This window comes from Odocoileus virginianus, chromosome 2, assembly GCF_023699985.2.
Source record: "Odocoileus virginianus isolate 20LAN1187 ecotype Illinois chromosome 2, Ovbor_1.2, whole genome shotgun sequence".
Classification (NCBI taxonomy): domain Eukaryota; kingdom Metazoa; phylum Chordata; class Mammalia; order Artiodactyla; family Cervidae; genus Odocoileus; species Odocoileus virginianus.
Genome location: NC_069675.1, coordinates 1606025 through 1628589, shown reverse-complemented (window position 1 = coordinate 1628589; position 22565 = coordinate 1606025). Strand labels below are relative to the sequence as shown.

General features: G+C 46.0%; 1 protein-coding gene across 2 annotated transcripts in view; it reads left to right on the top strand.

The window, feature by feature from the left end:
• Positions 1–22565, top strand: part of ACOXL (acyl-CoA oxidase like) — a 319722-nt gene that overhangs the window by 52056 nt on the left and 245101 nt on the right. For both annotated transcript variants that reach the window (XM_070474015.1, XM_070474021.1), the window contains exon 9: positions 21777–21811. In XM_070474015.1, the coding sequence (XP_070330116.1) occupies positions 21777–21811 (35 nt within the window). The remainder of the gene's footprint in view (positions 1–21776; positions 21812–22565) is intronic.

Genomic DNA, 22565 nt, shown 5'->3' with positions numbered 1-22565 from the left:
GGTAGAGAAAGAGGTGCCCGCTCGTTGGAGTTTTCTGGGCCTCCTGCTGCAGCAGTCTGGTGCTGGAGTCCCGCCCTGACTCACTGGGCTGCTTAGTCATCTGCAAGCAACAGGTTCTCTGAGTTCAGCTTAGACTATGCTCCCTGTCATCTTTGGACCACTTTGGCTCACAGTTAAATTTGCTTTGGTAAACCAAACCAGGCCAAACCAAACCAAAGATGCAAAATAATTCATTGTCTACTTGGAAAAACATGGAGAATCCACCCAAACTGGGGTTTGGCAGATGCTGAATGGTTAGCCATGGGGCCAGAATTCAGGCTTCCTTCCCCACGGTGAGCTGGGCCCTGACTTTGTCGAGTGGCGCTGCCATCTTTGCCTGATAGCCCTGCGTCACTGCGGTTCTCAGCAGTTGTGTCCTGGGAGCAGGAGCAGGGAGGGGGGATGGGCTGCTCCAGACTTTATGCTGAATGTCCTTTTATGGGGAGAAGGTCTGTTTATCATGTACCTTTGTTCACTGAGTGTGTTCAGCTCTGAGCTCAGTCAGCAGAATGATTTCTGCATGTTTCTGTCTACCACAGTGAAATTGAACAAGCCAGAGATGTTCACCCTTCCTTTTGTTGTTGTTCAGTTGCTAAGCATGCCCGACTCTTTGCAATGCCATGGAATGCATCACAGGACTCCTCTGTCCTGCACCATCTCCAGGAGTTTGCTCAAATTCCTGTCCATGAGTCAATGATGCTATCTAACCATCTCATCCTCTGTTGCCCCTTTCTCCTCTTCCCTTCAACCTTTCCCAGCATCAGGGTCTTTTCCAGTGAGTTGGCTCTTTGTATCAGGTGGCCAAAGTATTGGAGCTTCAGCTTCAACATCAGTCTGTCTAATAAATATTCAGAGTTGATTTCCTTTAGCACTGACTAGTTTGATCTCCTTGCAGGCCGAGGGACTCTCAAGAGTCTTCTCCAGCACCACAATTTGAAAGCATCAACTCTTCAGTGCTCAGCCTTCTTTATGGTCCAAATATCACATCCATACATGATTACTGGAAAAACATTAGCTTAGACTATGTGGACCTTTATCAGCAAAATAATGTCTCTGCTTTTTAATATGCTGTCTAGGTTTGTCATAGCTTTCCTTCCAAGGAGCAAGTGTCTTTTAATTTCATGTCTGCAGTCATCGTCTGCAGTGATTTTGGAGCCCAGGAAATGAAGTCTGTCACTGCTTCCACTTCTTCCCCTTCTGTTTGCCATGATGTGGGCAAGTAGGTCTTGTCTAGGGTCCTCAAAGTTTCAGGCTGGTCATCGGGAATGTCCGCCTCCAGAGATTAATTAGGACCTATGTCTTTGTGGTCCCTCTTGTCTGCTTTGGACTTTGTTATGCACTTGGTGGATGGATGGATGGATGAATATCATGGTGAAGGGAAGCTGTCTTTAGTGCAGAATAAATCAGTCCAAATGATGGCTCTATGGAGATCAGATGTGGTATTTTAGATGTATTATGGATATGGGAACTCTGATCTGCATCTTAAAGCAATAAAAGTGAACATTCTCCATTTCTTATGTGTGTATCCAGATCTTTGTTGTGTGACTTTGGGACCTGCCCCACCAGGGCGCTTGCAGTCCAGGCATGCATGTATCCGGGCAGAAACTTTGTTTTTGTTTTCTGCAGCGCTCTTTCGCTCCCTAGCTCACCCTTGCAGATCGCTCATGGGTGAGTCTCATGGGGCTGACAACACACTGTTGGTGTGACGGTAATGCTGTTCTGGGTGTATGACCACAGGTCTGAGGATGGTTTCTAAAGGCGGTTGTGTGATGGGTTTAAAGCTTGGAGAGCAGCCCTGGCCCCAGACTGCAGAGGGGCCGGGTTTAGGGAATTCTTTCTGAGGCAGAGAAAGTGATCTCAGTGTCCCTTAGTCGACCTGCTGCCGCCTCCCAGGTCCGCACGGACCGCTTCTCTGCCCTTGACCCTCCCAGGCTGTCCCTTCCCTGCTCAGCTGCTCTTTTAGGTCTCCGGAGACCTCAGGCGCTTGTGGCCACCTTTCTGGGTATGGAGCTCATGCAGCACCCGGTTTATCTCAGCCTCTGGTCTCCGGAGACCTCAGGCGCTTGTGGCCACCTTTCTGGGTATGGAGCTCATGCAGCACCCGGTTTATCTCAGCCTCTGGTCTCCGGAGACCTCAGGCGCTTGTGGCCGCCTTTCTGGGTATGGAGCTCATGCAGCGCCCGGTGTATCTCGGCCCTGGTCTCCGGAGACCTCAGGCGCTTGTGGCCGCCTTTCTGGGTATGGAGCTCATGCAGCGCCCGGTGTATCTCGGCCCTGGTCTCCGGAGACCTCAGGCGCTGGTGGCCGCCTTTCTGGGTATGGAGCTCATGCAGCGCCCGGTGTATCTCAGCCCTGGTCTCCGGAGACCTCAGGCGCTTGTGGCCACCTTTCTGGGTATGGAGCTCATGCAGCGCCCGGTGTATCTCGGCCCTGGTCTCCGGAGACCTCAGGCGCTGGTGGCTGCCTTTCTGGGTATGGAGGTCATGCAGCACCCGGTGTATCTCAGCCCTGGTGTGAACTGTCTTTCTCTGACTGCCCCGTTAGACTCTCAGCTCCCGGAGGGCAGGGGCTTCTCGCAGCGCCAGGTGCTGCCCTGTGGACTGGCTCCGCCCTGTGACCTCCCCCGCCCATCACAAGCATCCTGATGCTCTCGAGGCCCAGGAGCCGGGAAGGGGCCCAGGCACGTGCTGAATGCCCGTAGGGGGCCAACGGGGCGACGCTCAGAGTGCCTTCTCTCACCAGTGTGCCCGGCAGCTTTGCGGCGATTCCCATTTTACAGATGAGAAGACAGAGGCTGGGGCGTGAAGTAGCTTGGCAAAGGCAAACAGCTCATGGGGAGTGGGGCAATGTTGTGCCCACCCCGCCCCAGAGGGGCCCCCCTGAACTCCTCTTGCCAAAGACTCTGTGTTCTTTCTTTCTTTCGTTTAGTTTTGGCTGCTCTGGGCCTTCCCTGCTGTGAGGGCTGCTCTCTGGTTGCGGCGAGCGGGGGCTGCCCTCTGGTTGCGGCGAGCGGGGGCTGCTCTGCTTTCTGGTTGCAGCGAGCGGGGGCTGCTCTCTGGTTGCCGGGTGTGGGCTTCTCACTGCAGTGCTCTTCTGGTTGCCGAGCTCGGGCTGTAGTACGCGGGCTCAGTAGTTGCGGCATATGTGCTCAGGTGCCCTGCGGCATGTGGGATCTTAGTTCTCTGACCAGGGATCCGATCCATATCCCCACCCCTGACACCAGCAGGCGGTTTCTTAACCACTGCGCCACCAGGGACTCCCCAGTGACTTGACTTTGAGGCTGCACTGGAGAACGACTACTAGACGTGTGGCCTCCAAGCGCAGCATCTTAGATTGCTGGCAACTTCCCTGCCGCTTGCTTGGGTAACCTCTGACCTTTGAGCCAAGGCCTTTCTGAGCCTTGGACCCCGTCTGTCCCCAGAGTTCTGGGACAGCCCTACACTTGAACTTGACATTTGTTCCCAGGGGTATCGTAGGTCAGGCAGTCAGAATGAAGGGCCCTGGCCCCAGGATGACTCTATCGGGTCCTATTTTCTTTATTAACATTTTGCCTGATGAGAATGTTGTTGTGAGTCGACTTTTAAAAAAGATTTGCATATCTCATTTCTTTGTCTGATTAGCGTGGCAAGAACGATGGCCCAGTTTTCATGCCTGAATACATAACTGTCACGGTGTGAGGCTCTGGGGGCCGGATTCCCTTTCTCGAGTCTAGTGTCCCATCCAGGCTTTGTTTCAATCCCCACTCCAGACTTGTCTTTGAAAAGAACTCACCTCGTCAACGAAACGAGATCCTTCCACTGCTGCGAAATACACCTGAGATTAAAGGACACTTTTGTCACTTTTTCTGTGTGATTCTGAGCTTCAGATCGCTAGAGATGCTCAACATAAGAAGGGTACTCTCTGCCTATACTCCGTTTTTTAATTAAATAGAATTTTTGAAAGGGAGAGGAGGACTTTGTTTAAGTATGGCCTTTCCTCTGACACAGCCCTGCCTTTCCATAGCACCTCATGAATCCTCTTTTTCACTCACTGCATGCATGCTCAGTTGCTCAGTTATGTCCGGCTCTTTGTGACCCCGTGAATTGTAGTCTTCCAGGCTCCTCTGTCCATGGGATCTCCCAGGCAAGGATACTGGAGTTGGTTGCCATTTCCTCCTCCAGGTGATCCTCCTGACCCAGGAATCAAACCTGCTTCTCCTGCATTGGCAGACAAATAAATAAATCATTTAGAGGAATTTATTTGGCTGTGCTGGGTCTTAGCTGTGGCTCATGGCATCCTCATCTTCCTTGTGAAATGGGAGCTCTTTTTCAGTTGTGACATGTGAACTCTTAGTTGTGGCATGTGGGATCTAGTTCCCTGACCAGGGATTCAGTGTGTGCCCCCTACGTTGGGAGTTCGAAGTCTTAGCCACCGGATCGTCAGGGAAGTCCCAAGAAGTGAAATTCTGACTGGAGATCTCTCCGAGTCAATACATAGAAGCTTTTCTCGGTCTTTTAAGTCATGTATAATAATTCACCATGACTGAATCCTCTCCTGGTGGATGTTCATGCTGTTTCCCAAGTTTTGCTTTTAGAAGACAGTGCTGCTCAGATGTCCTTTCTCTTTAGACACGACTCTGATATCTTTGTGGAGAAATGTCTTGGGCCCTCAGCCACAGTGAAAGTTTTTCTTAGAATTCTGAAAAAATATTCGTTTTCTTCATTTTGATGTTACTTGTGCTTCCTTCTGTGGTTGACTGAAGGCCTGGGCTGGTTTTCTGAGCATAGCTGGTAGCAGGAAGGCGTGAAGGATTGGAGAGAGAGTGAGGAGTGCTGAATATTACAGAAGACTTAGAGATGCTTCAGAGCACCTGGCTGAGAGGAGTTAGGGGAGTCTGATGTGAGAGGACAGACAGGCCCTGAAACTTCACGATCCCCACGAAACTGGATGTTTCATTCAATTGCCCATTACGAAACTGGTTGCTTACCAACAAAGAATGAAAGGCATCTTTGGACAAAAATAGAGCACATGAAAGGGAATTTTTCTCTCAGTGTCTGTCTCCTCCAGCATCTCTTATGCAAAGGCCGAGATGAACCTTGCAGAAGCGTTGCTGAATATGTCTACCTTAGTCACACACCTTCTGCATCTCTCTGGTGTCTCCAGGCTCATACTCCCAGTGTTCTCCATTGTACTTAAGACTCTCAATATGGCATGATGCTTGGGGCCATAGCAGCCATTTTGTGACCGTGAGGCAACGAGCACAAGGGTGAGCAGCTAGTTGCTAAACATGGACCTAGAGGGCTTGGTCCCTGAGGACATTGTTGAGCAACTAAACATCAGCGTTCACCCATCTTCAGATGATTTATAAAAAATAACAAAGAAACTTATTTGTTTGATCTAAAAAAAGATGCTGTGTACTTCAGTCCAAATATCCCCAGGGATATTCAGTGACTTTGTGGCTATGTGATCTTAGGCAAGGAAGCATACTCTCTGAGTCTCCATCCCCCCATGCCCAGATGGGGATAGTTATGTGTCCCTCTCAGAGTTTTTACAAGGCTTGGAGAAGCGGCATTTCTGCTGTGCTTGGCACCATGTTCAGCCTGCAGGGAGCGCTTGGTGGCCGCCACCCAGAGGTGTGTCATTGCCCAGACTCCCTGCCTGACTCGGTCCTCACCGCTAAGCCCCCTGTGACGGTCCCACATCACCACACCTTCTCCTGCCCGTCCTTCAAGGCCTCACTCAAGCGCCAGCTCCCCTGTGAGGACTGCTTGGTTTGATTACTCCTTGGGAAGCGGGTTGTTCTCTCCAGAGGAAGAGAAGGCCCCTTTGAGAATTGTCCTGGAAGCATGGAGGAAACTCAGACTGTTTCTCCTGTCACCTGAGCAGGCAGCGAGGAGCAGCAGAGCCTGAAGACCAGCGAAGGTGTTTTCTGCCTCGTTTCTTCTCCGAGTCCCGGTGGCCACACAGTCGCACGTCGGCAGGTGCGACTTTGTCTGGTCATGTCTTTCTCCCCCTCTGCCGAGTGTGTGCGTCATTTCTGTCAGTCCCCCAATTTAGATGAACCGTCTCCCCTGCCACCAGTGCCTGAAGTTACCACCTTTAAGTTACCCTTATCCTTACGTGCTCAGCTCTGTCCAGCTTTTTGTGACCCTATTTAAATTATACTGACTAAAGATTCCAGTCATGAAAGGGAAGCATTGTGAGAATCTACTGGAGTCCAGCTGAAAGACTTTATTTCTATGAGATGTTTCCTCCTGTTTTTACTCCCTTTCTTGAATCTTTATTTCAAAATTTTGTTATTTTTATTCAATGTGACTGTAAGTGCAGGTAGAACATACTTTAATAATATGTCTCTGTCACAGTATCTATGTTTCAGACTGACAAAGACAGAGCCCTAAGACAAAAGTTGCACTCAGATATGCCAAAAGTATATGGTTCATAGCGTTTTTGCAAGGTAATTGTTTTCCATATTTTCCCCTTATTAGATCTTTTAAAAATTAGAGTATAAAGTGATGGAGAGTGAAAATCCATGTCTACCTCACCCTTCCCATCCAACTATTGGCATTTAGTCTTCCAGGGTTCCTTCTTATCATCTCACGCAGGTCAGAATGGCTGCTATCAAAAAGTCTACAAACAATAAATGCTGGAGAGGGTGTGGAGAAAAGGGAACCCTCTGACACTGTTGGTGGGAATGCAAACTAGTACAGCCACTATGGAGAACAATGTGGAGATTCCTTAAAAATTGGAAATAGAACTGCCATATGACCCAGCAATCCCACTGCTGGGCATACACACCGAGGAAACCAGAACTGAAAGAGACACATGTACCCCAATGTTCATCGCAGCACTGTTTATAATAGCCAGGACACAGAAGCAACCTAGATGTCCATTGACAGATGAATGGATAAGAAAGCTGTGGTATGTATACACCATGGAATATTACTCAGCCATTGAAAAGAATACATTTGAATCAGTTCTAAAGAGGTGGATGAAACTGGAGCCTATTATACAGAGTGAAGTAAGCCAGAAAGATAAACACCAATACAGTATACCAATGCATATATATGGAATTTAGAAATATGGTAACAATGCCTATATGCAAAACAGCAAAAGAAACACAGATATATAGAACAGACTTTTGGACTCTGCGGGAGAAGGCGATGGTGGGATGCTTTGAGCAAATAGCATTGAAACAAGTATGTTATCAAGTGTGAAACAGATCACCTGTCCAGGTTCCATGCATGAGACAAGTTGCTCAGGGCTGGTGCACTGGGATGCCCTGAGGGATGGGATGAGGAGGGAGGTGGGAGGGGGGTTCAAGATGGGGAACACATGTACACCCATGGCTGATTCACGTCAATGTATGGCAGAAATCACCACGATATTGTAAAGTAATTAGCCTCCAATTAAAATAAATAAATTTTAAAAAATAAAGGGAAAGGATGTGCAAAAGGAGAAAAACAGTTTGCTATGTCACTTTTCCAGTGGCTTCACGGTGGCTCCACAGCGCACCTGTTTTGGGGCCATGCCCTGTGGCATGTGAGATCTTAGTTCCCTAGCTAGGGGCTGGACCCGCGCCCCTGCAGTGGAAGCTCGGAGCTTAACCACTGGACCACTGAGCAAGTCCCTACTGCAGTCTTTTTTTAACAGCTATGATTGTGTTTTATGGAAAGCCTCATCTTAGCCTATGCTCTATACACCTGGATGGAGGGCTTGAGTTTTCATTTGTTTTGTATATATATACTTTAAATTAAACAGAGAAGAGAGGGGACAATTAAAAGGAGGATGAGTGTTTTTAATAAGATTTCGACAAATTCAACATCCTTTCATGATAAAACTGTCAGAAAAAAATAGAAGTGGAAGGGAACTTCCTCAACTTGATAAAGAACATCTACAACCCCCACCCCCCGTGTAGTTAACATTATATATAATGGTGACTGACTGTATGCTTTTCTCCTAAAATTGGGAACAAGGCAAGTGTGCCTGCTTTCACTGCTGTTACTCAGCATAGTTCTGGGTCTTCCAGCTGGTGCAATAAAGCAAGAAAATGCATTTGGATGAGAAAAGAAGCAAAACCAGCCTTTCCATATAGACAAGATACTTGTCTAGATAGAAAGCCCAAGGAACCTACAAAAGATATCCTAAACCTGCTAAGTGAATTTAGCAAGTCCCAGTACACAAGATAAACATACAAAAATAAATTGTATTTCTGTATATTAGCAACAATATTTGGTTGTTGTTTAGTCGCTAAGTTGTGTCTGACTCTTTCTAACCCCGAGGACTGTAGTATGCCAGGCTTCTCTGTCCTTCACTGTCTCCACGAGTTTGCTCAGACTCATCTTCATTGAGGTGGTGATGCCATCCAACCATCTCATCCTCTGTCGTCCCGTTCTCCTTTTGCCTTCAATCTTTCCCAGCCCCAGGGTCTTTTCCAATGAGTGGCCTCTTCACATCAGATGGCCAAAGCTTCCACTTCAGCATCAATCCTTTCAATGAATATTTAGGGTCGATCTCCTTTAGGATTGACTGGTTTGATCTCCTTGCAGTCCAAGGGATTCCCAAGAATCTTCTCCAGCATCATAGTTCAAAAGCATCAAATCTTTGGTGCTCAGCTTTCTTCAGTATATTAAGAACAACATGTGGACCCCAAAATAATTTGCACTTGCCTGAAAATGAGAAAATTCTCAGAAGTAAATCTACCAACATGTATGGGACTTCTATGCTGAAAATTATGCGATTATACAATGGCCATGAAAGAAATAAAAGATCTAAATGAGTTGAGCCATATACCATGTTTATGGATTGTGTGACTCCACATGATAATACTGATGCCAGTTTTCTTCAAAATCAAAAGGTTTAATGCAATTTCTATCAAAATTCCAGCAAAATTTTTTTTGTTGTTGAATATACACAAGATTAATCTAAAGTTTATATGGAAAGGCAAAGGAAGCAGAATAAACATTTTTTTTATAAAAGAGTAAGGTAGATTGAGTCAGTCTATTCAATTTCAAGACATATAGTAATCAAGTCTAGTGGTTTTGGCAGAAAGATAGATAAACAGACCAGTGGGACAGCACAGACAGTCCAGAAATAAAGCTCAGTAAATATACTCAACTGATGATTTACAAAAGTGCAAAAGAAAATCAGTGGAAGAAACTCAACAAATGAGTAACTGGGCATTTATAAACCAACAGACAACCCCCCACCTCAAATGTTAGCACAGGGAGCTCTACCCAATATTCTGTGATAACCTATATGAGAAAAGAATCTAAAAAAGAGTAAATACATGTCTAGGTGTAACTGAACCACTTTGCTGTACACGCCAAACTAGCACAACATAGTAAATCAACTAGACTCCAATAAAATTAAAAATTTAAAAAATGCCTCATACCTTATCCAAAAGTTAACTCAAAATAGATTATGGATTTAAATGTAAGACATAAATTTATAAAGCTTTCAGAAAAAATAGAAAATTTTGGGGGTCTAAGAGTATATGAAGAGTTTTTAGACACCAAGGCATAATCCCTTAAAGAATGAGTTGATAGGTTGGACTTCATAAAAAAGAAATAACTTTTGCTTTGTAAAGACCTTGTTTGAAAAGACAAGCTATGGACTGGGGGAAAATATTTGTAAACCACATATCTGACAAAGGAGTAGTAAAGAGTTCTCAAAGCTCAACAGTGAAAAACAACCAACCCAAATAGAAAACGGGCAAATGTTTCACTGAGGAGGCTCTGAAGTTGGCAGATAAACATGAAAAGATGTTCAGCATTATTAGACATTTAGGGAAATGTAAATTGAAACCACAGTGGCTATCTAAATAATACCTAGCAGAATGGCTTAAACTTTTTTAAAAAAATGATAGCACCAAAAAATTAGTAAGGATGCAGAAAAACAGTATCATTCATATGTTTCTGGTGGGATTATAAAACAGGACAATCGCTTGGGAAACTGGTTTGGCAGTTTCTTCTGAAACTAAACCATCATATAATTCAGCAGTTGCACTCCTGGGCATTTATCCCAGAGAAATGAAAACTTAGGTTCATGCAAATACTACCTACCCGGGAATGTCCATTGTGGCTTTATGTGTAATACTTCCAAACTGAGGACCGCTCAGATGTCCTTTAACAGGTGACTGGGCTGTGGTACAGATGTCCTCTAACAGGTGACTGGGCTGTAGTACAGATATCCTTTAACAGGTGACTGGGCTGTAGTACAGATGTCCTTTAACAGGTGACTGGGCTGTGGTACAGATGTCCTTTAACAGGTGACTAGGCTGTGGTACAGATATCCTCTAACAGGTGACTAGGCTGTCATCGGTGTGCCCAATGCTGTGGAATACTGCTTTGTAATGAGGGATGCAGCCAGCTCATCGGTCTTCAGAGAACGATCCTGAACGAAAAGGCCTCAACCCCACAGGTTGCATACTATAGGCTTCCATTTCTGTTACATTCTTGAAATGACAAAATTACAGGACTAGAGAACAGATGGATGGTTACCAGTGGCTTAACTGGGATGAGTGTGGGAAGAAAGTGGTTGTATTTGTAATAGGGCATCACAAGGTGACAGAAACATTCTGTTGCTAAACTGTATTGATCGATGTCAGTATACTCACTTATACTGCATGATAGTTTTGCCAGATGTCACCGTTGGAGGCAGCTGGGTGAAGGATACTTGGGGCTTCCTCTGTTATTTCTTTATATAATTTTGGATACCTGCACGTGAATCTACAATTATCTCATAATTAAGAGTTTCCTTTTTAAAAATGTAGTGTTTCTTTTTCTAGGGTGAATCTACTAAATTAAAAAAAAATATTTATTTTATTTTTTGACCACACCACAAGGCATATGTGATCTTCGTTCCCTGACCAAAGATCGAATCTGTGCCCCCTGCACTGAAAGCATGGAGTCTTAACCTTTGGACCCTCAGGGAAGCCCCCTACTGCACTTCTGACAGCTCTGGTCATACTTCATGGAGTGCTTCACATTTGCCTGTATCCCATGTGCCTGGGTGGAGGGCTTTTTGTCAGTTTTGTGAATTTTTTTTTGGTAAGAATTTGATTAGAGGAGAAAGAAGGTAAAAGCTGGAAGGAATAAAAGTGGTTTTCTTCCTTTGAAACAGGTTCCTTAAAAGTACTTTTGTGTCTTACATTAAAAAGGAATTTCCTTTCCTGGGAGTTTTACTTTTGGGTCTGGTGAGGATCTGGGAGTCAGAGTGGGTCCCTGAGTTGTTTTGGGGTCTCTAAGCTGCAGTGACAGGCTCTGAACGGCCTTTCATTTTCTTGTGTTTAACAGGCCAAAACCCACCCCAAAATGCCCTAAAAACTTGTCATTGATACACACGAAGGCTTCAGTCCACATACATTCCATCTCTTCTGTCTCTTCCTCCTGCCCTGGCCAACTCTGACTTCATAATCAAGCTTTCACTTAAGTAGTATTTGCCTCCCAAAGTTCCAGAATTTTCCAGGTTAGGTGTTCTTTGGCATAAGCTGCACACAGAATGCACGTCCATCGTCAAGCCCTTTTCTGTTACATGCAAGTTACGGTTTCTAGGAAAAGAGAGTGTGGTTTCTTCATGTTATCAAATAGCCAACTGTTCATATCAAGAGAAGCTAAGAAACCAAAATCATCAATTTTTTGTGGAAACCTAAAACCTTAAAAAAAAAAAGTAGGGTCACTGACAAGGTACAAGTGTCAGAAGAACTGCCTGGAGTGGAGTAAGTGGTTCACGCAGTGGTTTGGTAGCCCTGTTTATCCAGCCCTAGGTCCCAGCCACACAAAGATGAGTAAGAGTGACAAGCAGGTAGATTACGTCTACTTACTGACGGGGACAAGGGTGACCGTTGGCCTCCTGGAGTCCGCGCCACAGAGGCCACGAGCGCCCATCCCCCTGCCTCCTGGGGCGGCGCTGCCGCCGCTGCTCTCAGATTTCTGCAGAGGGCGGTGCCGAGCTTGGGGTGGGGGCAGGCTCCTCGACCCGTAACTCACGGGGCTCAGTCCCTGGAAGACGCCTGGCAGAAGGGGCCCAGGTGCTGTTGCTGGTGGGGGGAGATGGCAGGCAGCAACTCAAGACTTGCAGATGTTTTTAATTTGTGCGAACTGGGGGACAAAGCAAGTCCTTGTGAAAACTCATCTCCAAGCTTCCAAGCAGAGCTGTTGGACTTGCAGTCCAAAAAGACGGTGCCTGGCTCGGGTTCCTGGGGCGGCAGGGAGGAGCTGCAGCATCACCGTCCTACCTTTTCCTCACGTGGGGCTTAGAGGCTTAGAAACAGCTTGTTTCCTTAGGCTGGCTAAAACAATCAACGCCTACGTTTGATGTTGGTTCAATGTGAATTTCCATTGATTTAGCAAGTTGTCTTTTACATCAGGTTTTGAAAGTTTCAGATCTGAATTACTAGGTTTCTGACAAAGCTGGAAGGAGCCTTGCATTTTATATATATATCCCCCATTTTTAAACTTGAGTGGGATTTTAACATTTTTAGTTTTTGTTTGTTTAAAAGGACAAAGAGGGATAACATCATGAAATAAACTCAATAATGAAAAGTGCGACGGCATTTTTCTTCCTCCCCCTCTCTTGATGCCCCCCCCCACCCCCGTCTTTTGATCGGAATGACCGAGAGAGGCACCAGTGGGGGAGGGGCGGGGCTGCAGCCTATGAAGCCTTGCCGTGGGCCTCCATGAAGCCAGCCCTGAACTTGTTTGTGGACAGCACAGAGTGGATCTCAGCAGGCTGAGGACTCCTCTCTGCTGAACAGGTGATCACCTGTGAGCACCAGGAGTTCTCATCTCCCCAAACATCACCCCAGGGCTGCCAGCTGGTGACTATACTCCCTGAAGTTGAGTGTAGGACGTTAGCATGATATTAAGAGGACATAAGACAAAAACCGTTTTTTTCTATGCATCATCATCATCATCACTATTGTCATAGTTACTAAGAACTCATGTGTGCTAATCCTATTGCTAAGTTCTTCCTATACATCATTTCATTTAGTGTTTCCTAAACTTGACCCCTGGTGGAATAGCTACCCGCCCAGCACCCCACTCCTCACCAGAGTTTCCAGTTCAGTGGGTCTGTCTGGGTCAAGACCTGAGAATTTGCATTTGTCATGAACTTGCAGGAGATGCTGGCACTGCTGCTCCTCTTCTCTGAGATCTGCGTTAATCTGCCTGAAACAGCCTCATGAAATAGGTAACATTATCCCCATTTCGGGGGCTTCCCAGGTGGCACTACTGTTAAAGAACACGCATGCCAATGCAGGAGACATTAGAGATGCATGTTCGATTCCTGGGTCGGAGAGATCCAGGGCATGGCAACCTCCTCCAGTATTCTTGCCTGGAGAATCCCATGGACAGAGGAGCCTGGCGGGCTATACTCCATAAAGTCACAAAGAGTCAGACACGATTTTATAATGAGGAAACAGGCAAGAAAAGACCGGGTACTGGACCACAAAGCTCACTGTGACTGACCATGAGCATCAGTTGACCTACAGTAGTTAATTTTTCAGAGGAAGTAGTGAGTGACTAAGAGAGCCGTAGATGGACGTCCACAGCCAAGGACTAGTGGGTTGTGGTATGTGTGGCGGGGTTTCAGAATCAGGGATGGGGGAGCAGGAAGTCTGGGGGTGATGCCTGCAGGAAAGACCAGCCGTGGATGGTGCTGCGTGGGGGCCTGGCTGTTAGGAGGGGAGAACAGTGCTGGAAGGAGAGCCAGGGAAAGGGTGAACGTGTTAGTCGCTCAGTCGTGTCTGACTCTTTGCAACCTCATGAGCTGCAGCCCACCAGGCTCCACTGTCCATGGAATTCTGCAGGCAAGAATACTGGAGTGGGTGGCCATTCCCTTCTCCAGGGGATCATCCAGACCCAGAGATGGAACCCAGGTCTTCTGCACTGCAGGCAGATTCTTTCCCACCTGAGCCACCAGGGAAGCCCCAGCCCAGTGGAGTGCTTTTGGTGGATCACATCCTCCCTGCTCCCGTCCATGGTGGCCGTGCGCCGTGGCTCTGCTTTTGTGGGATTCTGTCCATGCTGTGGCCCTTGGTCTTCTCCTCATGCTCTTCTACCGTCTTTCCCAGGAAGGTGGAGGGAATCATTAAAAAAAATACAGGAGGAAAATAAACCACAGCCTTTTCTCTTTGAGTTTATTTTGTGACATTATAAATTTTGGACTTTTGAAATTAAAAAATAAAATAAACTATAGGAAAACCACCCCTGAAGTATAGGAAAGGGAGGGAAGAGTCATGTGTAATGGGAAGGCTTTTTCCAATTTGGTCACAAACTTGTGGATTCAGATTGGAAGCTTGGAAAACCCGAGGAGAGTCTTGGCAGCACGGAAAGCTGGAAAGCAAGGTTGCGGATCAGTGGCCCCCCTGGCCAAATTCCACTGACATGTTTTGTTTGGCTCCCGTAGTATTTGAAAAATAGTCAAATCAGTCTCAGACGCAGGAGTTTTCATAATAAAACCCTTGGTGTCCAGCTTCGTTTCTGAGGAGCGGGGAGCGCTGTTGCATGGTCTGTGGCTGGCTGGTGGTGGGCCTTGTGAAGGGACTTGACTCCTGATCACAGCCTGCCCCTGGTCTGGAAGGCTCTGGATTCGTCCAGGAAGGAGCACCACTCAGCAGCAGGGGCTTGGAGGCTCGCGCTTCCCGGACTCTTCCTTCTCACCTGCCCCGGCAGCACATCGTAAACGTGGAACACAGCGTTGTCCTGGCGGCCCGCGGGCCGGCGGGTGTCAGGGAGGAGGTGGAAGTGACAGTGGGAGTCCCTCAGTCCTGCCGACTCTTGGCGACCCCCCGACTGCAGCCCGCCGGGCTCCTCTGTCCACGGGATTCTCCATGCAGAATCCTGGAGTGGGCTGCCGTTTCCTCCTCCAGGGCATCTGCCCGCCCCAGGGATGGAAGCAGATCTCCTGCGCTGCAGGCAGACTCTTTACTGACTGAGCTGCTGAGAAGAGGTGCTTGGAGACAATCTGCATACCTGGGAGGGGAGTTCCCTGTGGCCTTCTCAGATGGTGCCGGCTACTTCTTTCCTTTAAAATTGTTTCCAAAAATGGATTTTTAAAAATGTGTGTTCTAAAATTATGATTATTTTACAAAGTCCGCACAGTGCAAGTGGTGCTTTCTAGGGCATATCTGGCTACAGCTGGGGCACTTCTGGGTGTTTTATGGCAAATTATTCTCAGATTACCCTTTAATGCAGGAAGGCCTGCCAGTTGTCTGAGCTCCCTGGGTCGTATAGAAACCCCTAGACTTGATACAAAACAGCTGCCTGGCTCAGTTGTTCCAAAAAAAGGAGTGTTTTGGGGGCTGAAGCAGCAGGAAAAAGGTTTTTGTTGTTGGTGGAGATTTGGGGGGAAAAGAAGTTAAATGACTCTTTCCTGGCCATTAAAAGGTGATTGAATTTTGGTATTAGCAAATTGTGGAAATCTCGAAAGAAGTATTGGAGAAGGAAATGGCAACTCACTCCAGTGTTCTTGCCTGGAGAATTCCATGGACAGAGGAGCCTGGCGGGCTACAGTCCATGGGGTCGCGAGAGTTGGACACAGCTGAGCGACTAAACCACCATGAAAGAAGTACTCTGAATGGGAGTTTGTTAAGTGCTCCCTGGTAATACCCACAGTGCGTCCTGAGGAGGAGGGTGTTCTCCAGGGCAGGGGCCTGCACAGAACTCCGATGACCTCTGTGTCCCGGAGCCTCAGCCCAGGCGGGGCTGGGTCAGGGGCCTGACCCTGGGGCCTCCCTCCCCTCCAACCCCGGGGCCCCTGCTGAGATCAGCCACAAAAGGGTCGATTGTCTGAGCTTCCTTTTGTCTCAGAGGCTCTAGGGGCCTCTCCAGATGCCAGAGTGTCTGTGTGTGTGTGAGGGAGTGTGCACAGCGGTAGAAATGTGTGTCTGTGTGTATATGTACTGGTGCATGCAAATATTAGGCTTCCCAGGTGGCTCCGTGGTGAAGAACCTGCTCGCCAAGCAGTAGACTCAGGTTCGATCCCTGTGTCAGGAAGATCCCCTGGAGAAAAGAATGGCTACCAATCTAGTATTCTTGCCTGGAGAATCCCATGGATGGAGGAGCCTGGCAGGCTGTAGTCCATGGGGTCACAAAGAGTCAGACATGACTGAGCAACTAACAATTCAATCGCACTTTCACTTGACACAGCTCACTGGCCTTGTTTGCCTGCTCCACATGGGGTTTCATGGCAAAGCCCACAGAACTTTCTACATTGTTCCAACACCTTCTCAGGACTGCCTAATCAGATGCAGTGCATTCTGTGTGGCATTTAATCCAGGTTTCCAGAAGGACTGTGCAATGGCCTGTTCTCATCCACCCCCCGTCAGTAGCTCTGGGACCTTCATACAGGTTCCAGTCATCTTATTTCCTAGTGCATTTTTTTTTTTAATATTTATTTATTTGGTTATGCTGGGCTTAATTGAAGCCTGTGGGATCAAGTTACCAGGGATTAAACCTGGGCCCCCTGCATTGGGAGCATGAGTCTTAGCTGCTGGACCGCAAGAGGAGTCCCTGAGTGCATCTTAAAAGACCTGTGGGATTCTGTGGCTGGTCTGTACGATTCCAAGATTCACTGTTTCTTTCTTAACAAAACTGTCCTTTGAAATGACTGTAGGGACTTCCCTGGTAGTCCAATGGTTAAGACTCTGTGTTCCCAATGCAGGGGGGGAGGGTCTGAACCCTGCATGCTGGGTGGTGTGGCCAAAAAGAAGAGAATGTATTGACATATAACCGAATCACTCTGCTGTACTGCAGAACTTAACGTTGGAAATCAACTCTACTTCAATAAAATAAATTTTAAAAAGTATATTTAGAAAAAGAAGACTGTAAACCATATTTGATTCAGAAGCCAGGAAAAGACTAATAAAAATGGTAAATCAAAATTCACCGCCACGAAGGATTTATCTCCCAGCCTCTTTTAACCTGCACAGCTGTCATATAAGAACTTTCTCTGCTTCTTTTTTATTCGTGTCCCTCCCCAGTCCTATTTCCTCTCCCTGCTCTAGATAAGGCTTATCTTTTAACTGTGGAAAAGCTACCAATTAAACAGTACTTCAAAGATTATCAAAATATTCAGGCAGTCACATTGTCTTATCATTCAGTTTAGTTCAGTCGCTCAGTCATGTCTGACTCTTTGCGACCCCATGAATTGCAGCACGCCAGGCCTCCCTGTCCATCACCAACTCCCGGAGTTTACTCAAACCCATGTCCATGGAGTCGGTGATGCCATCCAACCATCTCATCCTCTGTCATCCCCTTCTCCTCCTGCCCCCAATCCTACCCATCATTAGGGTCTTTTCCAATGAGTCAACTCTTCGCATGAGGTGGCCAAAGTATTGGAGTTTCAGCTTTAGCCTCAGTCCTTCCAATGAACACCCAGGACTGATCTCCTTCAGGATGGACTGGTTGGATATCTTGCAGTCCAAGGGACTCTCAAGAGTCTTCTCCAACACCACAGTTCAAAAGGATCAATTCTTTGGTGCTCAGCTTTCTTCACCATCCAACTCTCACATCCATATATGACTATTGGAAAAACCATAGCTTTGACCAGATGGACCTTTGTTGGGAAAGTAATGTCTCTGCTTTTTAATATGCTATCCTTGTTGGTCATAACTGTCCTTCCAAGGAGTAAGCGTCTTTTAATTTCATGGCTGCAGTCACCATTTGCAGTGATTTTGGGGCCCAAAAAAATAAAGTCTGACACTGTTTCCACTGTTTCCCCATCTGTTTCCCATGAGGTGATGGGACCAGATGCCATGATTTTAGTTTTCTGAATGTTGAACTTTAAGCCAACTTTTTCACTCTCCTCCTTCACTTTCATCAAGAGGCTTTTTAGTTCCTCTTCACTTTCTGCCATAAGGGTGGTATTATCTACATATCTGAGGTTATTGATATTTCTCCCAGCAGTCTTGATTCCAGCTTGTGCTTCTTCCAGCCCAGCGTTTCTCATGATGTACTCTGCATATAAGTTAAATAAGCAGGGTGACAATATACAGCCTTGACGTTCTCCTTTTCCTATTTGGAACCAGTCTGTTGTTCCATGTCCAGTTCTAACTGTTGCTTCTTGACCTGCATACAGGTTTCTCAAGAGACAGGTCAGATGGTCTGGTATTCCCATCTCTTTCAGAATTTTCCACAGTTTGTTGTGTTCCACACAGTCGAAGGCTTTGGCATAGGCAATGAGCAGAAATAGATGGTTTTTTTGGAACTCTCTTGCTTTTTCTGTGATTTAGTGGATGTTGGCAATTTGATCTCTGGTTCCTCTGCCTTTTCTAAAACCAGCTTGAACATCTGGAAGTTCACAGTTCACGTATTGCTAAAGCCTGGCTTGGAGAATTTTGAGCATTATATTACTAGCGAGTGAGATGAGTGCAATTGTGCGGTAGTTTGAGCATTCTTTGGCATTGCCTTTCTTCGGAATTGGAATGAAAACTGACCTTTTCCAGTCCTGTGGCCACTGCTGAGTTTTCCAAATTTGCTGGCATATTGAGTGCAGCACTTTCACAACATCATCTTTCAGGATTTGAAATAGCTCAATTGGAATTCCATCATCTCCACTAGCTTTGTTCGTAGTGATGCTTCCTGAGGCCCACTTGACTTCACATTCCGGGATGTCCAACTCTAGGTGAGTGATCACACCATTGTGATTATCTGGGTCATGAAGATCTCTTTTGTACAGTTCTTCTGCGTATTCTTGCCACCTGTTCTTAATATCTTCTGCTTCTGTTAGGTCCATATCATTTCTGTCCTTTATTGAGCCCATCTTTGCATGAAATGTCTTATCATTAGCCTAACTGGAAGCCAGAACTTTTTCACCCCAGGTAATGTGAAGCTACCTAGCATGTGAAGTTGGTAAATGGCTCATCCTGACATTTTGGGGGCTGCAGTTTCTACTTTTATTTTGTTCCCCCAATATGTTCTTCCTTGTTCTTTAAATTCTTGATGGTCCCTCAGGTGTCTTCCTCTTCTGTTTGTTAAAATCTCAAAGAAGATGCCCTCCTGGCTGAGGTGAGATAGATAATTGCGTCCATTCAGGTGAGGGATGTATGAACTCAATGTGTTACACATTTCATGTCTTCACTTTTAGATGTGTTTTTGGTAAAATGAAGCCTCACTGTCACTGGTTCCATATTTTCAGGGCAATCAGTGATAACACCTAGCTGAAGAATTCTGGAGCTGAGCTATTCCCAGAGTAGCTAGGGGATTCGGCAGTAACCAGAACTGGTTAGAAGCACTGGGCTTTCCTAGCCCTAAAATTTTTCCTAACTCTTCCTCTTCTTGGCTCTTCCCCAGCCCATCCACCCTCCCACTGCCCCAGGTACCCTCCTGTCATCTTGTAGTGCCCAAGAGAGCACCCCAAAAGTCACCTCCCCACCCCTACTTCTGTGAGACTGACATCAAGGGAACTGTCAGTGATGTGTTTGGGGATATTAAGGTCCAACTTACGCAGACTTTTTTTTTTTTGGCCAGAAATGATATTATAGCTGGTACTTCGGTTTTTAACTGCCATTGGGATTCTTAGTCCTGTAGTAATTCAGCCATAAGTGGGTGAATGAGACTTTCATAGGCATGTTTAGGGCTGAGCGCTGTGTATTTTACATGATGGAATGGGAATGCTCAGATGCTCAGTTGTGTCCTACTCTTTGCAATCCCATGGGCTGTAGCCAGCCAGGCTTCTCTGTCTGTGGGATTTTCCAGGTAAGAATACTAGAGTGGGTTGCCATTTCCTTCTCAGGGGATCTTCCCAACCCAGGGATCAAACCTGCATCTTTTGTGGCTCCTGCAGGTGGATTCTTCATCACTAGGGCCACATGGGAATCCATGATGAAATACAAAGTTTCAAAAATTAAAGTTAAAAAAAACTTCAAAATTAAATTTTGAAATGTGATGACATTTTCACCCAGGGAGTATAGCCTATAAATACTGGTATTGCTGGTGGCTCAGACGGTAGAGTCTGCCTGCAATACAGGAAATCAGGGTTTGATCTCTGGGTCAGGAAGATCCCCTGGAGAAGGAAATGGCAACCCACTCCAATATTCTTGCCTGAAAAATCCCATTGAAGAGCCTGGCGGGCTACAGTCCATGGGGTCGCAGAGAGTCAGACACGACTGAGCGATCAAGCATATACACCACCCCATCCGTCAGTAGGCACATGCATGGGCATATACCCCGAGAGAAACAAATAGAAAAGTTGCTTTGTCCTTATGTTAACCCAGTAAAAAGGTTGTTAAGTGGCCCATTTTGCAGTTGTGAACATCGAGGCTCTGAGAGTTGAGACCTCTTGCTGGTCTTGGTGTGAACTGGTTAAGGCCCACGCCTTATGATTCGACCCCCAGTGGTGCTTGAGAGGGCTCCCTAACACCCCCGCCAGGTAGGGAGGAAATCACCACGTCGCCTTGAGTCTCCGCTTGTGGTTGTGCCCGGCATCGTGTATACTTTCTCTTGATGTCACATGTATATCACAGGTGCGATTTCCTTGCGGTCTTCAGAGCTGCCTTGCTGACCTTGAACTGACAGGCTTGGTGTGAAGTCTGTGCTGATCCGCTCCCCAGGGAGGCCCTGGCCCAGGCGGTCACCCGCCCTGGGGTGGGGGCAGTCAGGGGAGCCTTCCCAATGTGAACCCCAGAATCAGCTGCACTCTGCCATCCCAACCTTTCGTGGCTTTGTCTCAGAGCTGAAAGAACCCTGTTTTGCTCTTGGAAACAGACAGAATGGTGGTTGCCAGAGGCTGCAGGGTGGGGGTGAGTGGGAAAATGCTGGTCAAAGGGGACAGACTTCCAGTTTTAAGATGAGTAAGTTCTGAGCATCTCATGTACAGTGGGGTACTGTAGTTAACAATACTGTATTATACAGTTGAAAGTGGCTAAGAGAGCAGATATTAAGTGTTTTCACCGAAAAAAGAAATAAAAAGTAACTGTGAGGCAATGAATATGTTAATTAAAGTGATAATGTACAGTAACCATTTAGCAATGTATATATATATATATTTAAAGTCATCACTTTACATAGATACACTTTTACTTGTCAATTACACCTCATAGAAAACAAAAAATAAACATTAAAACATTTTTAAAAAGGGTAAAAAAAGAGCCCTGTCTAGAAGTCTTTCCTGAGAAGAGACACCTTCTGTCTGATCCACAATGGAATATTGTAGCCTCCTTAAGACCCTTTCAAAATACAATTATTCTTTAAGAACTAAGTTGAAACTAAAAATTAATCATTAAAATGTGTTATTAAAAATAACAAAAGTACAAGTGAGATATCAATGGGTTGTGTATAAAATAAAATTGTTTTATTTTCAGTTTTGTAGCACAAAACACTGACTATGAAGCAATCCACATCACTACTGAGTTTTGTTTTTTGGTTTTTGCCTGATTCATATGTCCCTTGAGTGACAGCTCTTAAATGTTTGGACTTGGGAGTCAGAAGTCGTTATTTGGTTTCTCTTGTTCATTGCTGGTGTTTGTTCTTGTCAGAACTGCCCCGTCCTAAAGATGTGACGAATGTTCATGCATGCTTGTATTTGTATCTTTGTTTTCAACATTGCCAAGGTGCTATGGAAAGTTAAAGTTAACACAAAATTAGAAAAAATAAAATTATTCAAAAACAGCAGCAACAAAAACATGTTATTGTGAAGCATTAGCAGGAGGGTGTTTTAAGAAATGTTTTAAAAATTGGCCATGTTAAGTTAGTTTTCTTGTGAATTCAGTGTATGCTTGGTATTATTTAATATGTATTCCTCTCTTTTTTTAATTGCAGCTTGGGCTGACGATAGCCATTCGCTATAGCCACAGGTAGGTAAAGTTACATCTTTTTCTTTTAAGGAGTATCGTTACTGATTTATAGCTTTTCGTTTGCTTGAGTCTGCATGTTTCTGACCTTAATTTTGTTGTCTGCTATACCACAATGTCAGAGCATAGTAATTAGATAAAATGGATCTAGTTGCTGATTGGTGAGAGTTCATCACTATTTGAGGAGTAAGATTTTTATGTAAAAGTGGTGGTAGATAGGTCACTTCTTTCAACACCAAAAATGTAATGCCCCAGGGCTGGGATACAGAGGTGACTTCTGAGAGTGGGCTCTAAGGGTGAGCACTGGAGACGGGGTGTCCTGCATCAGAGATGAGGCCGGAAAGCCAGGTGAGGGCTTCTTAGTGAAGTCCTTGCCCCCTTATTGCAGAGCCCGCTGACTCCTGCCTTGGGTCCATCTGAGAATGAATCAAAGTCCCTCTTTTTGTTTTGTTTTGTGATGCATGTGATAAACATGCATCATGTTTATCAAAAACATTCGTTTCTTGTTCTTGTATTAACCTTTCCCCTTTGCATGCATCAAAATGTATTAAGATGCTGAATTAATTAAGACAGCCCAGCGGAGAGGCAGTAAGCACATCCCTGTTGCTACTCATGTGACAGGCCAGTCAGTTGAGGCCAGTGTTGGGCAAGGAACAGTGACTGAGATCAGAAAGCCAGAAGACTGCCAAGGTGGTGGACTGGTGTCCCAAAGAGTCATTTACCCTGGTTATAGTTCAGTCTTCTTTAATACTAAAAG